Raw genomic sequence first — 17,090 nt, 5'->3', positions numbered from 1 at the left:
AAGGGAATCTGATATCACTCTCCAATTTACTGACGGAGAAGCTGGGGTGTGGAAAGGTGAAGGATTTGCTTGGGGTCAGGCAGTGAGTCAGGCACAGAGCTGGTGTTGGAGCACCCACCCCACCCCAGCTCCTCAGGCTTGCCTGTGTCTAGACTTCTCCAAGCCCCAGCTTTGATACTGGTCTTCTCAGCATCTTTTACCATGTTGTGGTTCAACCCCAACCAGTGACAAAGTACCATGCACTGCCCCCTGCCCACCCCCAGTGTGGAAGGCAATGGTAAAAATCTTGTGGGCTGAGATAAGAATAGTTTAATAATTGAAATAAAATAAAATACACTACTACTAGTAATAACAATGACAACGAAGAAGAGAAAGACAATAAAACTCAAGAAAGGCATGTGATAAACAACACCGTTGCTCACCACCACTGAGAGATGCCCAGCCTGTTTCCCAACAGTGATCAGCCAATTCCCCCCAGCTTATGCAGTGGGCATGGTGTTCTATGGCATGGAATATCCCTTTGGGCAGTTTGGGTCAGCTCTCCTGGCCATGCTCCCTCCTGGTTTGTTGTGCACCTGCTCCCTGGCAGAGCATGGGAAACTGACCAGTGCTTGAGTTAGGGTGAGCACTGCTGAGCAACAGCTGAAACATCAGTGTGTTATCAACATCATTCTCAACTGAATCCAAATCAATAGTAAGAAGGAGATTAATTATTCCAGTTAAAACCAAGACATGCCATCAACCTTGGAACCTCAACATATCCCCTCCTTTCCCTATTTGTGAGGAAATGCCCGTACCCTCAAGTTGTAACAGAGGGCCTCAGATGCCGGAGACAGAAGAAACGTTCCTACTTGCTTGGAGAACATCACAAGCCCCCATGCTTTTTGCTCCTCACCTTTCTCTCTCTGGTCTGATGGCCCTATCCTCACCACCAGGGAAGGAATGGGAACTAGCCTAAGTAAATCTCAATAAAACTACACCACAGAACACAGTGTCTACACACTGGTGGCCATGTGTTTTAGCTTGGGAACTGCCAAAAGGGTAAAAAACCCAACACACAGCTTAATTTCTAGCTGTGGCAGCTTTGATTAAGCATCAGGGTAGAAGGACAGGGCAGAATATAAAGGAGACAGGAGTGCTGGAGGAAATGAGGAGCTTCCGTGGCTCTGGTGATGTACTGCAAGATGATGAGGGGAGAGGTATGGAGAGGAGGTTGAAAATGGATGTCTTGAGTACTTGTTTGCAAACCCCAGCTGCAGCAAGCATGCATGGGGGTGATGGAGCACTCGCTGCGGTTCAGAGGACCCTATTGATGCTGGCAGTCCCAGACTGGGCTTGAGCACAAAATAATGAGGGAAGTTTCCTGCCCCTGTAATTATGTTTGGACTTGAGTGTTTCCCTGTATTTGATTCCTCACACATTATTGCTTTCTTAGCCACATTCCTGACTGCTTCTCGTGTTGGCTGCAGTTTCTGTACAAAATAAAGGCCCATTCACCACTGTACTAAAAGCTCTGGTTTTTCCACAGGAAAGTTGCTGGTTAAATAAGGGGAAGAGGAAAAGCTGGGCATCCGTGGCTTTGCAGAGAAGGCAGGGGAACAAATCAAGGAAAGGGGTTCCTTTCAGTCCTGCAAATTCAGTCCTGCTGCTCTGCATCAAGACCTGGTGAGTCAAGGAGCCTAGGGAATTTTTACTACTCATTTAACAAAAACCAGATGCCATGAGCTGCACATGTCCTGTTAGCAGTCCTCACCTCATATGGTACAGACTGGGACTGTTTTCATCCAGGCCATTTTGTGGAATAGTCCTAGAGTGATACAGGATGTTACTGACGATGAAAAGGCAGTAAGAGTTGTTTCCTGTGTGGCTTGGTAAATCTGTGGGCTCCTCACTGAGGTCCTGTGACGGGGATTGGCTCTGCACTGGGGGTCTCTTGTCTTTTCTTTACAGCTTTCAGGGGACTCTGGGCTGCAAGGGCTCTCCCAAAGCTCTGTGAGGTGACGTAACTTGCAACAACACAAAAGAATTTGCACCCAAATGTAGATTTCCATGGAAAGAGGCTTGGTTTTGCTCACAGTACCAGCTTCAGCTAGGTAATTGCTGGAGCTCAGGAGAGCCTCAGACTTAGTTGTAGGGGTTCAAACCCTTCTGCCTCCCAGTTTTTCTGTCAAAGCACCTACAGCCTTTGAATCAGCACAGGAGCACACATCTGCAAGAACCACTTTGCCACCCTGCAAGAGCTTGGGAGGGAAGGAAATCTGAACACAGGGTACCATGCTCACACAAATGGGTAAGGCACTGCTCAGTCTATCCTTCTAACTGAAGCTGGAGAAGGGCAGATATGGCCCTGCATTTTAGGTGGTGATGAAAACAGCAGTGGCTTCAGCAGGCCACATTTAATACCTTCTTCTTATGAAGCTCCTGAATCTTTTGCTCACCTATGTAAGCAATAAGGAAAATGAAAAAAAAACACCCACGCTGTCTCGTGCTGAAAAGCAGGAAAAAAAAATTGGGTTTGAAGAGCGGGTGGAAGGGGTGTGGTTACCCAGGAGGTGTGTCAGGCATCGATGAACTTATTTATAAGCAAGGCAGCTGTGCTGGAGAAGAAACTTTGCTGAGGCTTTGTCAGCTGCTGCTTTTTCCCTGACACCACTTGAGAAGCACCTCTACTGCGATGGGGCGGCAAAAGGACGTTCTTGCTACCATTGAGGAGCACCTGAGGATCAGAAACAAATTAGTGCGGCAAGCACTGGCTGAGTGCTTGGGAACACTGATCCTGGTGGTGAGTGGGGGCTTTAGTGTGGGGATGCTCTCTAACCTGTGGGTTTGGGGGAAATTGTCCTGGTGAAGGGGCTGCGTTGCTGCCAGGGTTTGCATTGGGAATGAGCCCAGCTCTGGTGCAACCTGCTGCAAGGGGTCTGGAGGACAGTTCCTGTGCACAGGGAAAAAAATCATGCATATTGCTTAAGGGTGGACATTGGGTTTCTTGCAAAATGTGGGCTCTGAAGAGCTTGTTGGGTGTGTGGAAGCTTCTGTGTATCTGGAAGTGCAGGGAGCAAAACATCTCTGTAAAAGCAGCAAGTATTTTGCTAGAGATCATGTAAAACTTCCTTTCTGTCTGCCCTGGAATATTTTCTTGGCTCTGAAATACTGCAAGTGTTATCTCTCGAGGAAGTGAAGGCTTTTTTTATTCTTTCTTTTTCACTTTGCTTTCCCCAGGCATCCCATCAAGAAGTAGTAGCCAGAATTTAAACTGTTGCAGTGTCCTTTTGCTGTCAGCCGCTGATTCCCCAGGGGCTTGTCAGTGGGGCTGCACGATACCATGGCAGCTCGTGCTTGCTATCAGTCAGTGTGTTTTTCAGTGGCCAATGGAGATAAAACTCTTCTGCCTCTTTCAGTGCTCAGTTTCCAAAGGGTTTGAATGTAAGGGGCAAAACAGGATAAATGTGTGTCTAATGCCTGAAGTTGCAAATATTTTGAGCGGCTGCAATTTGCTTTAAAGTTAAAGGCAGATATGAACAGCTAGGAGAGTTGTGTATGAGCTGTGTGGCGTAAACACTGGTGTAGAAAAACAGTGACAGGGATATCTGGTTTAGAGCATCTGCATGTGAAAACGCAGGACTGCCCAGTTTGGCACAGGTTTGATGCATATATATTGAGGCAGAAATGAGCTGGAGTTCGCACAGTGAATATCTGCAGGTACAAGTTTCTCTGGGGTGGTGTAAATCCAGAGCAATCCTGAAGGTTTCAGTGGAGTGACTGTGGGTTTACACCTCTTTGTAACTGGTGGCTGAACTACTTGGAGAGAAATCTAAGAATTGGAAGAGTTGAAGGCAGAGGAAGGCTTGATGAAGCACCTGGGGAACAACACAAAAAGACTGACACAATTATATGCTTTCATAAATAAGATTTTTTTTTTGATGATGAAGAGAGGATTTCTGAATGGCAGCTTAGGGGACTCTGTTAAGACTGTGTAAAATGCTACTAGTCTTAAAGAAAGCAACTTTGTATGGTGCAATGGCTTTATTGTCAGAGCGACCCAGCTTTGATGATTTGCAAACAAGTCCTGTTGATTTTTCCAAGAAGGGTTGTTTGGAGTTAAGGTGGGTAGAAGGTGATAGGAAAGTGATTAACAGTTAAAAGATTGCTGTCTATTAATCACTGATGTCGCTGCTGTTAGTCTCAGAATTGAAACAAGGTAAGTCTTGTAAGGTGGACTAATGCCTCCTGATAGCAAAGCCAATATTGCTGAGAAACAAGACAAGCCTTTAGCCATTTGGATCTGAGCGTTCAGAAGGGCTCATGATCCAAACTCCATTAGTCCATCTTCTGACTGTGACAGTTGGCACAACAGTAACTACTTTTCCTTACACTTTGCCTCTCCAGACAGAGAGAAATTGGGATCTGCTCAGAGCTTGAGGAAGGGTTTGGTCCAAAATCATAAGCAGCCTTCAAAACAGCAGTGTTAATGGGCACCCATCAGCCACTCTGGACACTGCATTGGCAGAAGTGGGTAGCACACACCTTGTCCTCAGGAGCATCAAACATGCTCTGTTTCAGTGTCTGTGTGTGTGTCGAAGTTTACAGGCTGAGCCTTCACTGTGTTCAGGAGTTCCTGAACTCTTTTTAGTGGCACACTCAACTCCATCTTGTAGGACTTGCAAACTCACTTAGGATCTCCTGCAGCAGCTCTGCAGTGGACAGAACACTGTGGGCATTCTGTGTCCATGTGGGAGAAGGTGGGGTGGGCTTGTGGGAGGAAAGGGAAAGTCTCAAACTCTGTGAATGCTCTTGCACAGTCAGAAGTCCAAAACACGCTACACCAGAGGGAAATGGGTTCCAGGATTGCAAGCTTGCAATACCCAAGCCAGTCAACCCCTTTCCAACTTCATGCTGTCTCAGTATATTCATCTTAATGAAGGGAAACCTACAGTTTTTTCTTTATTACCACCCTGAATCCTTTTCCTCTTTTTATTATATCACTATCACCTACATGAAGTAGAAAGGGTCTTGAAGGTGAATTCCTTCCCCTTTCAGTTGGCCTGGACCATTGTTTGAATTGGATTTTCTCCCAGGACAGAAATTGTCATTTTGTACCTTGCAAAAGTCCCTGCTGCCCACCCTGCCAGCAGGTTGAGCTGTGTGTGCATTTAGATGCATTGTACCCCAGTAAATATCTGGTTTGGGCTTCACAGTAAAATGCCTGAGGAGAGACCTGAATCCATGAAAATTTTCTTCATGGGAGATGGAGTTGACTAAACACAAATATGTTTGAACAGAATATTGTCAGGGATGGATTTAAGTGTTCACACTGAAATCAACTTCCTGAGCCCCAAGGGAGGGAGACGGTTTAAGGTTTGCAGCTTACTTTAAATTTCACTGTGTAATGTAAAACTTGTCCCACTGTGGATATTGGCACTGCTTCAGCTTCTTCCCTCCTCCCTTTCACTTGCATAATGACTGCAGATCTCTTAAACTCTTCTAGGCAAAAGCTATTGCAGATCCCTACATAGTCTTGCTGCCTGTAAGAATGAACCTAATGCTTGATTTTATTTTTCTCATTTTATAGAAGATATTGTAAAGGTAGAATCGTAGAGTGGTTTGAGCTGGAAAGGACTGTTAGAATAGTGCCACTTTTTTTTTTTTTTTAAGATAAGAAAAATAATCCAGCTAAGGCAGCCAAGCCCTGAAGAATGCCAAGGCGAGCAGCAGTCTACTTGCAAACCACTTTTGCTGTGCAGAGCACCTTGCAAAACTTTTATTTAGTTTGTGGGTGGTGTCTCTATTGTTGCAAAAATAGTAATGCTGATTCTACATACATTTCCTTTGATACTTAAATTGGCATTTCCCCTCTTCAAAATTCACTTTCTGAGTAGCACTTTAGGCTTGAGCTTTATACCTGTGTTGGAAGCACCGCTTGCTGGCAGTCGTTAAGCACTACAAATGCCAAAGGCATTTTCCCAGTCCCTTGCTGTTTGTGTTATTACTGTAGCAACCCACTAAAGCCAGATTTCCATGATGGGTCTCCGTGCCTCTCTTAAGGCTCGGTCTGTTTGCCTTGCTCTGCTAGCTGTAAATAGCAAAGCTAGCTCTGTTTGTCTTTTACATTTGCAGGAGAAATAATGTGCTGATTATGACTGATTTCCGAGTGAGACTCACTGTGAATCACTGCTGTAGAGGCACAAAGAAAGAACAAAACAACTCCTAATTGCTTTTCAATTGGTGCTGCCTTGACTTTGTGGCTAGGTAGTAGCTTTTTGGGCTATGACGGTGCTGTAGACCACAGAAACAGAAACGGCAAAGTGGTTTGGATGACTAGAGCAAGGGGAGCTTCACCTCATGAGATGACCACAGCAAGGGGAGCCCGACTTAGGTGTTGGCAATTTAAAGTTGCTGCTCGTCCCACAACTGTCTGGGGCAGCACAGTATAGTTCCCACAGTTGCTGTTTGATTTGGAGTGGTTTGCTTAAACCCAGCTTGTCACATTTGGAAAATGTAATTTAAAAAAAAAAATCTAAAAAGTTATTTTCGTTGTTAATGCTTTGCTAGTCTGTAAAAGGGAGTGAAAATCCCTTGCTGTAAGCATGTTGAGTGCTGCTGATTCCTCCTTGAAAGGAAGGACCTGGTGGGTCCAGTGCTGCTAGGTATGGGGACATGGGAAGTGACAGTGCTGGGCTTTCCCTCAACCCTTCTACCAGAAGAGGTCGAAGCTCTTCACTAACTGTCCAAAACTGTCCCTCCTTGCTGTCTCTTTCCAGGAGCAGGACATTTCTCCTTCCTACAAACAGGACAGTCTGGGCATTAAGAGTTTCCCTTGGTGGGAAGGCAGCTTTTCCCCAGGAGTGCCCAACCTTGTGACCAAACCCCCACCAGACCTACTGGTCTTTCTAACAGCTAAAACCTCTTGATCTGAACAATAGCAGGAGACATAAGAATAAATGTTTTTCCTTCTGTGCGTGTGTGAACAACCTAAACCAGTGAATTTCCTCTCTAATGCCCAAGCCTTCTGCTGAATGTTGCTCAAGTTTATTGAGCTGAGGGAGGCTCATTGCTCCAGCAATTTTTTTTTGTAGCATGCGATGTATGTGGGGCGCAGTTTTGCTCAGAATCTCTCATCTCTCCAGCCCTGCAGCCCTGCCTTGGCTCTGGTTCAGTGGGTGGTGCACAAAGAGCTGTAACGTAACAGACCATCTGCTGCTGCCCTTCCTGCAGGGCTGCTTCTGTACAGGCTGCCTCCAGCTGTGCTGGACAAAAAACTGGGCTGAGGGGTCTAAGGTTTCTCCTTGCTTTGCAAACTGAGAATGATGACCAGCCTGGTTGTTTGAGAGATGCTTTGAGGAAAAGCATAAAGGATAGTGCTCCTTGCATTGTCTTTTTGGCTGATGGAGGCTATCCTGCCATGTGAGCTGTGGAGTTTAAGATCTCTGCATGCTGCTCTTGCTCCCTGCCTTCTCCCTATAAGACTGGTACCCTCTGTGTGTCCAAAACTTAAAATAATCTGTCAGTATCTCCGGGTCTCTCCTTCAAAGCAGACTCATTATTTGACTGCCCTTCTGGCATCTTCCCCATTAACAAGAGGACATCAAGGGCTGACCAGTCTTTCCCATCCACCAGGGTGATTAGGGTAGATTTACAGCAGGCTTCTTGCCTAATCCCCGGTTTATTTGCTGGTAGAAGAGCTGTAATTCAGGTAATTGCACTCCTCTTGGTCTATGCCAGCGAAGCTTTCCCACCTTCATTTAGAGACCAGTCTGTCTGAAGTTGAAGAGCAAATGCACTCAGGCCTTTTGTGTTGCACTTGAAGGTGTAAAAAAACTTTGGCAAAGAAAGGAGACAAGAAAGGAAAGAAACCTGGCTCTTTTGCAGAGGAGTTCTGAGCACCATGTTTGAAGCTTCACATGCGAAGCTGTTTTCCACAAGGTCTGCCTGAATAGGCTGCCTTTGGTAGCCTTGTTTCTTCCTGAGCTATTGCAACTTTTTAACCTCCATGGTTCTTTCTTACCAGCCCTTACTGGCTACTGGGCTTTCATGTGTTCAGATATTGAGACAGTGTGTTTTTATCTTGAATGTTTGAGACAGGGTGTTTTTATCTTGAGTAACAAAGCCAGCTGCTCAGTCTCCAAACATGCCCTGGACACAGGGAGCTCAAGGTTTACTGAGTGTGAGGTATCCCCTGCAATGTGCTACCTTTTTCTGTTATTTGCTGCTGCTTCTGGCTGGTGCCTCCTTTGTACAGGGGCGTTCTTCTCCCCTCTGGAGTCTGTCAGCCCTGCCACTCTTGAACCCATTCCTGCAGAACAAGGATTTAGCCCTTTTTCACAGTGCAAGAAGTTGAATAACCCTATGAGCAGTAAGAAGCCTCTCTGTTAGGTTTGCTAGAGTCAGTAAGATGAAATTAGGGAGCAGGCTTCCATTAACCTAGTTAATGGGTACATTGACTTCAATTCCTTGGAGAGCAGGTTTAACACATTGGAGTGATGCTTTATTGCAAGTATTTTATTAGCACTTTAAAACCACTTTTGAACTTGGCTAGTATCATGGGTATGTAGCAGTTGACTACTGCACTTACTGTCGTGGGAGGTGCTAACCTGGGTTTCTGTTGGCTGGATATTCTTCCAGAAGTGGTTTTTGTACACAAAAACAGAACCAAAATACAACTCCCCCACAAAACCAAAGGCAAACAAATGAAAAAGCAAAACAAAAACCCAGCAAATGCAAATGAAAAACAAAACCACAAAACAAAATGCTGTGGGAGGCAGGTTATTAAAATCAAAAGAATGGGGTGTGATCTCCCCCTTAGTTGTACACCACCGTTCCTGACTACAGTGGTACAATATTGCCTAAGAACTCTTAAATACATTGCATGGACTAAAAAGACTGGGAAAAATGCTGAATTGCTTTTATTTGACCTTCCTTGCCTTTCAACCCAAGCTAGCTTCTCCTGAACAGCTCTCTGTGAGCAGTGGACAAACAAAACCTAAAATATGAAAGCTGAGGTTCTCTGGTCTCATCTGACCTGGGAAGAGGAATTGGAAGGAAAACTAGCAAAGAGCAGAAGTGAAGGTGATGTGATTAAAAATTGTATTACCAACTACAACAATAAAACTCTGTAGTGTCAAGGTACTTGCCACAAAAGTCTTGGTGAGCATGACTTGAACTGGTTCCTTAAAGTCAAATGCCGTGGAGGGATGTCATGCATGACACTATATTTTTGTGTTTAGTGGACTCCACTGGTACAGGATGGAACTGAACACATGCATATCAAAGTTCAAACCTGTTCCTAAGTATCACTGCGCTCTTTTTATCTGCTGAGAGTTAAGTTTTCTACTGTTACGCTGAATTAAGCCAAATAGTGCTCACGGCTCATCTGATAAACAGTTGTAATGGTCCTGTGGAGTGGCTTCAGGGTGTTTTTGCATGGCCCATAGACTCCTTTCTGAGGAAAAGCTGGAGAGCTACTGCCAGGTGGAGGATGGAGGAGAGGAGGATGGGGAATGACTTCTTGAGATAACCTCTTGAGAAATAACAGACTTGGCATTCCTCCAGCTCGAGGGAAGACCTTTGTGGGTGATCAGGGAGGTGGAGGTGGGAAAATTTTACTCTGTGGTTTCTGCAACCAAAAGGTATGTGTATAACGTGCCAACCACCATCCACCTGCAGAACTGCCAGTTCTTACTGAGTGAATAACACAAATACCTCCATCACTAGGGATCATGGGGGGTAAACTCCACCAAACTCAGGTTTTGTGTGCTTTGTCCACTGCCTGGTCAGACTGATGTACTGTGTGGCCTTTGAGAGGCAAACACCATGGCCATGTACTTGCTGAAATCTCTCCAAAGATTGGTGGGGCTTGTTTGGAGAAAGGGAGAAACAAGATTCACCCTGGCCATTAGCCTGTACTTATTTGCTTAATTGGAGCTCTGCTTCCCTTGGTGGTTTGGGCATAGCTGTTTCAGTTTGTTGCCAATAAACAAATCTTTTCTGCCTTTGTCTTGGAGTCTCCTCTGCCAGCTTGGTAAGGAGATTGTACGGGCTGTTCTGACTGCACCCAGTAGAGAGCAGTGCTGGCTATCCCTCCCTCACCAACGAGTTCAACAGGTTCCTTTATTCTTTTTATACAAGGCCCTTGTGTTGGCCACCTGGTTCCTTGTCTAGAGGCACCTATTTACAGAGTGTCCACCTCATGAATCAACCTGCAGCCTACCTGGCTGCTCTTTTCCAAGCAAGCTGAGTGCACCTTTTGCTTTGTTAGCAATTCTTCAGTTGTCAAGGGTATGGGAGGTGATGAGTTATGTGTGTTTTGTCTTTGCCTCCGATTTGGATCGTGTGTTGCTCAATGGGCATGTCCAGTGTTAGCTGGAGAATAGACAACAGCAAACCCAGCCATCTCAGTGCCTATTTGGTGGCTTATCCTGTAGGAGTTGATACCACCTCTGTGGCAATTGAGTAATTCTGGAATGATAGAGTTCATGGAAGTAGAAAGTCTTTGTGGGGACGTAGTTATGGGTATGTGGTCAGAAGAAATAAGTCAAGCCTTGACCCCTAGATTTGAGCATCTCATGAGCAGGCTGTAATCTCTGTCCTAGTTTAAAGATTCTCTCAGTACCTGCCAATGTGGTAATTCCAAGTGATAAAACACCAAGGGTCAGTTCAGGTGGAGCTAGTGGGAGATACAAACATACAGATGATCAGGTTTAGAGCTCTTTAAATTACATGTTGCATAGTGGAAATACTTGCCAAGATAGAAAGCATGCAGCTGGATGAGTGATGAACTGAATTGCTGGGACAAACTGGTTTGAGTTGTTAAGGGTGAGCATAGGAATGAGGGCTTTTAGGTGCAGTTGGGAAGAGAAGGATTATACAGTTGGAGTGAACATATTTAAGTGAGACCTTCCTTACCTACTAGGAAAGAGTTTTATCACCCAAAATAAGCAGCTTTTGTCTACCAGAGTGTTTGATTTGGTACACCCCTGATCTTGGACAGAAGGACAACACTGGCTGAGCTGGTGGACTCTCTTGAATATGGACTTTTCTTGATGGAGCCTGGAAAGAGAATTCCATGAATGTCAGGCTGAATGTGGTCTTCTTCAGTCATGACTGTATTTCCAAGCATTAGCAGAATTGTTCCCTACCAATCTATGTGCTGCCGTGTCAAACAATTATTAGTGTTTTTAACACAATGTTACCCACATCCCTCATCAACATAGTTATACTGTGACTATCTCAAACCAGGACGATATCTGGCTCATCCTTCTCACCTCGCATCTTAAAATTAGACGTTTGGACAAAGAATTCCTGGCTCCTGTAGATCCATCTTGCTTTTAATTTTATCCCTGTTTTCGGTCCATCCTGCCAGGAGATAGATTTCTCTGTGCCCTTTCTTCTTCTCTCCCATCACTAGAGATAATGCATAGATACTTTGACCAAAGACAGAAGCTGTGAAGGTTTTGAGTTGTGAGTTGGTTATGATGGCCCATGAAGGTGTAAGGAGAGCAATTGTAGGCGTTGGTCAGCAACTGGCCCTGATGTGAAACAGAGAGGGTAATTTCAATCTCTTTTTCTCCTCCTAGCTCTTTGGCTGTGGCTCTGTTGCCCAGATCATTCTCAGCAGAGGGACTCATGGAGGTTTCTTGACTGTCAACCTGGCCTTCGGCTTCGCTGTGACGCTTGGCATTTTGATTGCAGGACAGGTATCAGGTACGTGTGGCTCCGTGTAGGCTGAGTTTCACTTGTGTCAGTTATTGTGTAGGCCTACTTTTCCTGTGTGGGACTGGTATGGTAGCTAGTGCCCCTTGGCACAACTCTGGGACCTACATTCTGCCCATAAAAATACACTGACCACCAACCTCTCTGCAGGTGGACACCTGAACCCAGCTGTCACTTTTGCCATGTGCTTATTGGCCCGGGAGCCCTGGATCAAGCTACCAGTTTATGCCCTTGCACAAACCCTGGGGGCTTTCCTTGGAGCTGGCATAGTCTTTGGGCTGTACTACGGTAAGTGTGGAAACCTTCTGTCTTTTTGAGGTGAGACTACTGCGTTTGTGACTCGCTGCAGGGAGGGAGGTTTCCATATCAGAGGGGAGCACCTGCAGTTCAGAGATCAAAGAAACCTCCTTACTGTGTTTCTGGGATGGCTTTCCCATTCTCATGATGATGGGTTCAAGCCTCCTCAAAGCAATCTGAAGGCCAGCCAGCATTGTCAAAGTGCAAGTCTTTGCCCTTGAGTAATGAACACTGGACCTCTGGATGAGCTCTTTTCTATCTACTGGTCTTCTAGAAAAGTCAATGAAACACTAGCAGTGATGAAGGTTTTATATCTGTTCACTGTTCCAGAACCATTTTCTCATTCTTGGCTTAAAAAATGAAGTCTTTACTGTGATGTCAAATGCATTGTCTTGTGTTAGCTTCCAGATAATGTGATTTCTAGCAGATTTTGCTGCTTTTATCAGAGTGGTTCCCTACCTTGGAAAGCACCTTACAAATCCAGTTCCTTATGCCTCTATTTCTCCTGTGTGCTTTTCATCATCATAGGGGGCAAGAACTGAATTTTTTGCTGGCCCTTGCTGTTCCCCTAATATCAGGTGTGACATTTGGATTCAGACTTTGCCTCCCAATTGTTTCTGGCAATAGGAGTGATGCTCCCTGTAGCTGAGTGGAGCATCTGGGTCACTGTTATTTCCAGCTGGAGGAGGAAGCTGCCACCCCAGCACTGGCTGGAACTACTTTTCACTTTAGGAAGAAGCAAGGAGACCTACCTTCCTCTCAGTAAATATCAGGGCCACAGTTCAACACAAATTACCTTTCCAGTTAGTGGATTGAGGCCTCCTCTTCAGAAGGGATTTGACCCCATTTTAGCTACCTAACCCATAAAAAAATCTACATTCAGAGGTGTCTGGTTTTGTCTCTACTCACCATGAAGGAAAGATAGACCATCCTAAGTTAGTTATTCAGCTTCTACACAGCGGTAGGCAAGGCACTGGCGGCTCCAAAGATAAACTTGGGAATTGTAACTAAGAAAAGTGAAAGAACATCCCAAATCCCATTGGCTGATCCATATCTGTGTCAGATCTTCACCAAGACTGTTACCACAGGCCTTTGTTTACCTTTGGGAGAGTTGGAGTCACCTTAGTGTTTGCTTCTTGACTCTCTTTCTTGATGCCTGGCAAATAATTATTAGGAACAGGGTCTAATGCCATCTGCCTCTGAGCCTGACTGGTAAAAAGCTGTGGTGGATGATGCCCTAAGTTTTCCAAATAAGTGTTTGCTCTACAGCAAATGATTTTTTTTTTCTCCTTCTCTACCTCTAGATGCTATCTGGGCTTTTGACAATAACCAGCTCACTGTTATAGGAAAGAATGCCACTGCTGGTATTTTTGCCACCTACCCATCTGAGCATCTGAATGTTGTGAATGGCTTCTTTGACCAGGTAAGAGGGTGCTGGGAGGATGAAAGTACATTTGAAGAGGAATCTTTTGGGTGGGTCTGGGCCTCATCTTTAGTTAGAAAATTAATTGCAATTTAAAGATAAGATGTCCAGAAAGGTTTTTTGCAGTTAACACAGGTAACTCACTAGCCCATAGGAAGAGCAGGGCCAGAAAGGACCTTACAGTCAGGAGGCTTGTGCCAAGGCATTAAAAAGTGGTACAACACTGGTCGGGACACCAGAGAAAAGAATGCCATTTGTCATAGTCCCTGAAAAGCCATAGTGTGAGGAATGATCTCACCTCTCACTCTTCCTCACTCTCACTCTAGTACTGTGGTTGTGGCACAGTCCAGAGGTCAGCTGGGTATGGGGTGGTGGTTGCTGTTGAATGTGACTGTCTCCTAAACTTGTCACCAACCATAAAAGGAACAGCTTCTACCCAGCCATGGCATGTGGGAAGGAGGTTTAGGAAGATGTTTCCAGCTTTTCTGGCTGCCTAAATAGCTATTCATAACTCTTCTGGGGGTAGGGAGAAAGGTGCAAATTTGATTGAGGTTCTGGCTGGCATAATCTCAAGAGAGGAGCATGCTCCACTCTTTTATTCCCATGGCTGCTGTGGTCTGATAGAGTCATGGGATGACTTTGTGCACCTCTTCCATTTAAGAGAATTACATCCCAGAGGAGTTAAATAACTTGGTTAGAAGACTAATCTGGATTAAATTCTTGTTTTCCTTCCTCATCCCTCTCCAGTTCATTGGCACTGCCTCCCTGATTGTTTGTGTCTTGGCTATTGTTGATCCCTTCAACAACCCCGTCCCCACCGGGCTGGAGGCTTTCACAGTTGGTTTTGTAGTCCTCGTTATTGGAACCTCCATGGGCTTCAACTCCGGCTATGCTGTCAACCCTGCCAGGGACTTTGGGCCTCGTCTCTTCACAGCCATTGCCGGCTGGGGCATGGAAGTGTTCCGGTAAGTGCTTGATGAAAACCTTGTGCATCAAGGGGAAATAAATTATGAATCCAAATAGATGGTAGCTCTGGCACTATAAAGAGTCTTGGCAGCCACGAGGTATCTTTGGATTGTCTAAATGTTGCTAAAAGACACTGTCTGCTTTTTGGCTTCTTAAGAAATCGTGGAAGCTGGGCAGCTTCCAGTGGTGAGAGCAAGTGACATAACTTTGCTATCAAAGAGGAAATCTAGGAGCATCCATGAGAATTTCAGTTGCACCTTGAACATGAACACATCATGATATTTAAATGGTAGAAAATGAGAAGTGTTTGTTATTTTTGGAGACAATTAAGAGAGCCATGTATGTTATCAAGGGTTGCTTTTCTGCAAGCAGCGGGAAGGAATTGAAGGTACCTAGTGTAGGCACAACAAATGCTTCTGTCCTTTCTTGGTGGAGAGATAGTCTTGGAAATCCTAAAAGTAGCTGTTCTGAATTGCTTGTCACTGGGACTTAAAGTGTTTGTGTGGGTGTGTGGCAACTTCTGCCTTGGAAGCTCTGCAGACGTACAGGTGCTACTGTCCTGTGCAGGAGGGTGGTGAGGGCTGCAGCGGGTCAGATCTTGCATGGCTCCAGATCCACGTGCAAATATCCTAGTGCTTAGGCTGCAGTTCTTACCTTGTGCCCTTTCTTTTTGTTTTCCAGGGTTGGTAAGCCGTCCCACTGGTGGTGGGTTCCAGTTGTCGCTCCCTTCCTTGGGGCAGTTGCGGGAGTGATTGTCTATCAGCTGACGATTGGATGTCACGATGAGCCTTCTCCACCTGCCTCTGAGCAGGAAACAGTCAAGTTGGCTAATGTGAAGCACAAGGAGAGGGTCTGAGGAAGCTGCCACCTAGATCTGGCAGGTATTCATTACTCAGGACTGCAGCTGGCAAAAAGAAGTTAAGAAGAGCTTAAAGAACAACAGGAAGAGTTTTTTACCTGTCTAGTAATTTTTTTTCTTTTTTGTATATCCCTGACACATTTGCTTTTGACATTTCCCCGTGAGCCTTCCTCCAAATACAATATCATGTAATCTTTTCCTAATAGAAGGGGATTGAGGACTGTAGGAGTCAGGAGAGAAGTGGGCATTGTTGTCCAACACAAATCGGGTGTTCAGGAATTTGAAGCTCTTTTGAGCTATGTTGCTGACATTGCCTGTGACCTTGGCAAACTGCTTCCCTTCAAACCTGTGTTCCAATCTGTAGAATGGGGATCATGCAAAACTTAAATTGTTTTGCTGGCATGGATTGGAAACTCCTACATCCTGGAGGAAATTTGCCTGTGATTCTGTGGATCAAATTCTGCTTGATGTTGCTCTAAAGTCAGTACCTTGACACCAGGAATTAACGAGTCTAGAGGATTTTTATTAGCCAAACTTTCATATCTCTTATGAATTCCTAGATATTGTATCAGTCAGCTGATCCGTAATGTCAGTGCAGAGAGTAAGAAAGCATTGGATTTTCATTTAATAGTAAGACAAAATGTTTACAAACAAGTACACCCTGGTGTTGCAATCAAAAATTTTAGTATTACCAACTCCTAGAAGATCACATGTAGGAAACCCTTATTCTAACCAGGGCTAACTTAGACAGAAAGCTTGGCTCCCAGAAGCAGCCTTTCTAATTAATCAGCTTTGTATATAAACTGCAAGCAGCTAATAGCCAAGATCCAATGGAAACACAGTGTTGCTTAAGTTGCGTGTGTTCACGTAAATTTTACAGTGGTGTTGTTGGGTTTCTTTTTTTTTTTTTTTTAGTAGATTTATATATAAATATACTCCTTAAAGTTGTTACTAAATACCGAGGTTGGGATGAGTTCATATAGAGATGTATGGGAACTGCTGATTCTCTATCAGCTTTGAGATAATTTTGGGTTTTCCTGGGATGGTCTTGGATTATGGCATTGTGGTTTGTGGAGCACCTCCTTTTCTACCTTGCAGAATAACTGGGATATTCCTGGTACTCATGGCTGAGGGACTGAGGTCAGGCACCTCCTATACTAGCAGTACTGGCATCTCAGGGGATCTCTGGCTCTCCCAACGCCATATTATTACAAAGTATTTGAAAAAAAGCATTACTGGTTGTGAAAGAATTTGTAAGTCCCATGCATTAGAGAGACTTGTTCAAAGCCTATTTCTTTAATGTGTGAATTCATTGAAAAATGTATCTTTGTACACATTTCCAGTCACTAAAAGGATGTATTCTTTTTTTTCCTTTTTAAAAAAATAAAATGTCGATACTCACACTGTTAAATGCTAGTGTTTGTTGTATTTTTAAGCAGCTGTCAGCAAACTTCACCATGAAAAGGAAGTAATCTATAGCAATAGCTTCCTCAAGCCCTTTTCCTCTTCAGTCTGAGCAAAGGGGAATTAACCCTTTCAGGTAGTACATCTACATGCTCCATTTGTGTTTTATGCCTTTCCCTTTTGGAATGTGATTTTGAGGCATGTGGAGGAGATGGAGTAGCTGTGCTCAGTGTAGTGACCAAGGTATGGGCTGGGGGTGAGATTGTCCTGCTGTCAGGCATCTTAGTCTTAAGGCAAAAGAACCACTGGGTAAATATTTGTCCTTCACCCTTTGTACAATTTAAATTCCCTCTTCTTTCGCTTAACATAGTTCTGAATGTGGAAACCTACTCTGCCTTCATCTACTGTCCAGCCCCATCTAGCATATTACACGAG

The 17,090-nt window shown here is 44.7% G+C and overlaps 1 protein-coding gene and 1 long non-coding RNA gene across 2 annotated transcripts in view; both read left to right on the top strand.

Moving 5' to 3' along the window:
- LOC128821715 (uncharacterized) overlaps positions 1 to 1,647 on the top strand; it is a 48,333-nt gene extending 46,686 nt beyond the window's left edge. Inside the window, exon 3 of the long non-coding RNA XR_008441215.1 lies at positions 1,529 to 1,647. This is a non-coding gene — a long non-coding RNA (uncharacterized LOC128821715). The remainder of the gene's footprint in view (positions 1 to 1,528) is intronic.
- A 913-nt stretch (positions 1,648 to 2,560) lies between these two features.
- On the top strand, positions 2,561 to 16,662 carry LOC128821714 (aquaporin-3-like). Its single transcript, XM_054002932.1, has 6 exons — positions 2,561 to 2,782; positions 11,571 to 11,697; positions 11,857 to 11,994; positions 13,308 to 13,426; positions 14,174 to 14,391; positions 15,074 to 16,662. The coding sequence occupies exons 1-6, from the start codon at positions 2,675 to 2,677 to the stop codon at positions 15,246 to 15,248; spliced, it is 885 nt and encodes a 294-aa protein (XP_053858907.1). The 5' UTR covers positions 2,561 to 2,674; the 3' UTR covers positions 15,249 to 16,662.
- Positions 16,663 to 17,090: the final 428 nt, after the last annotated feature.

Source organism: Vidua macroura, chromosome Z, assembly GCF_024509145.1.
Source record: "Vidua macroura isolate BioBank_ID:100142 chromosome Z, ASM2450914v1, whole genome shotgun sequence".
In the NCBI taxonomy this organism is placed as follows: Eukaryota; Metazoa; Chordata; class Aves; order Passeriformes; family Viduidae; genus Vidua; species Vidua macroura.
The sequence above is the reverse complement of the archived record's forward strand: the minus strand, read 5'-3'. Positions and strand labels throughout refer to the sequence as shown.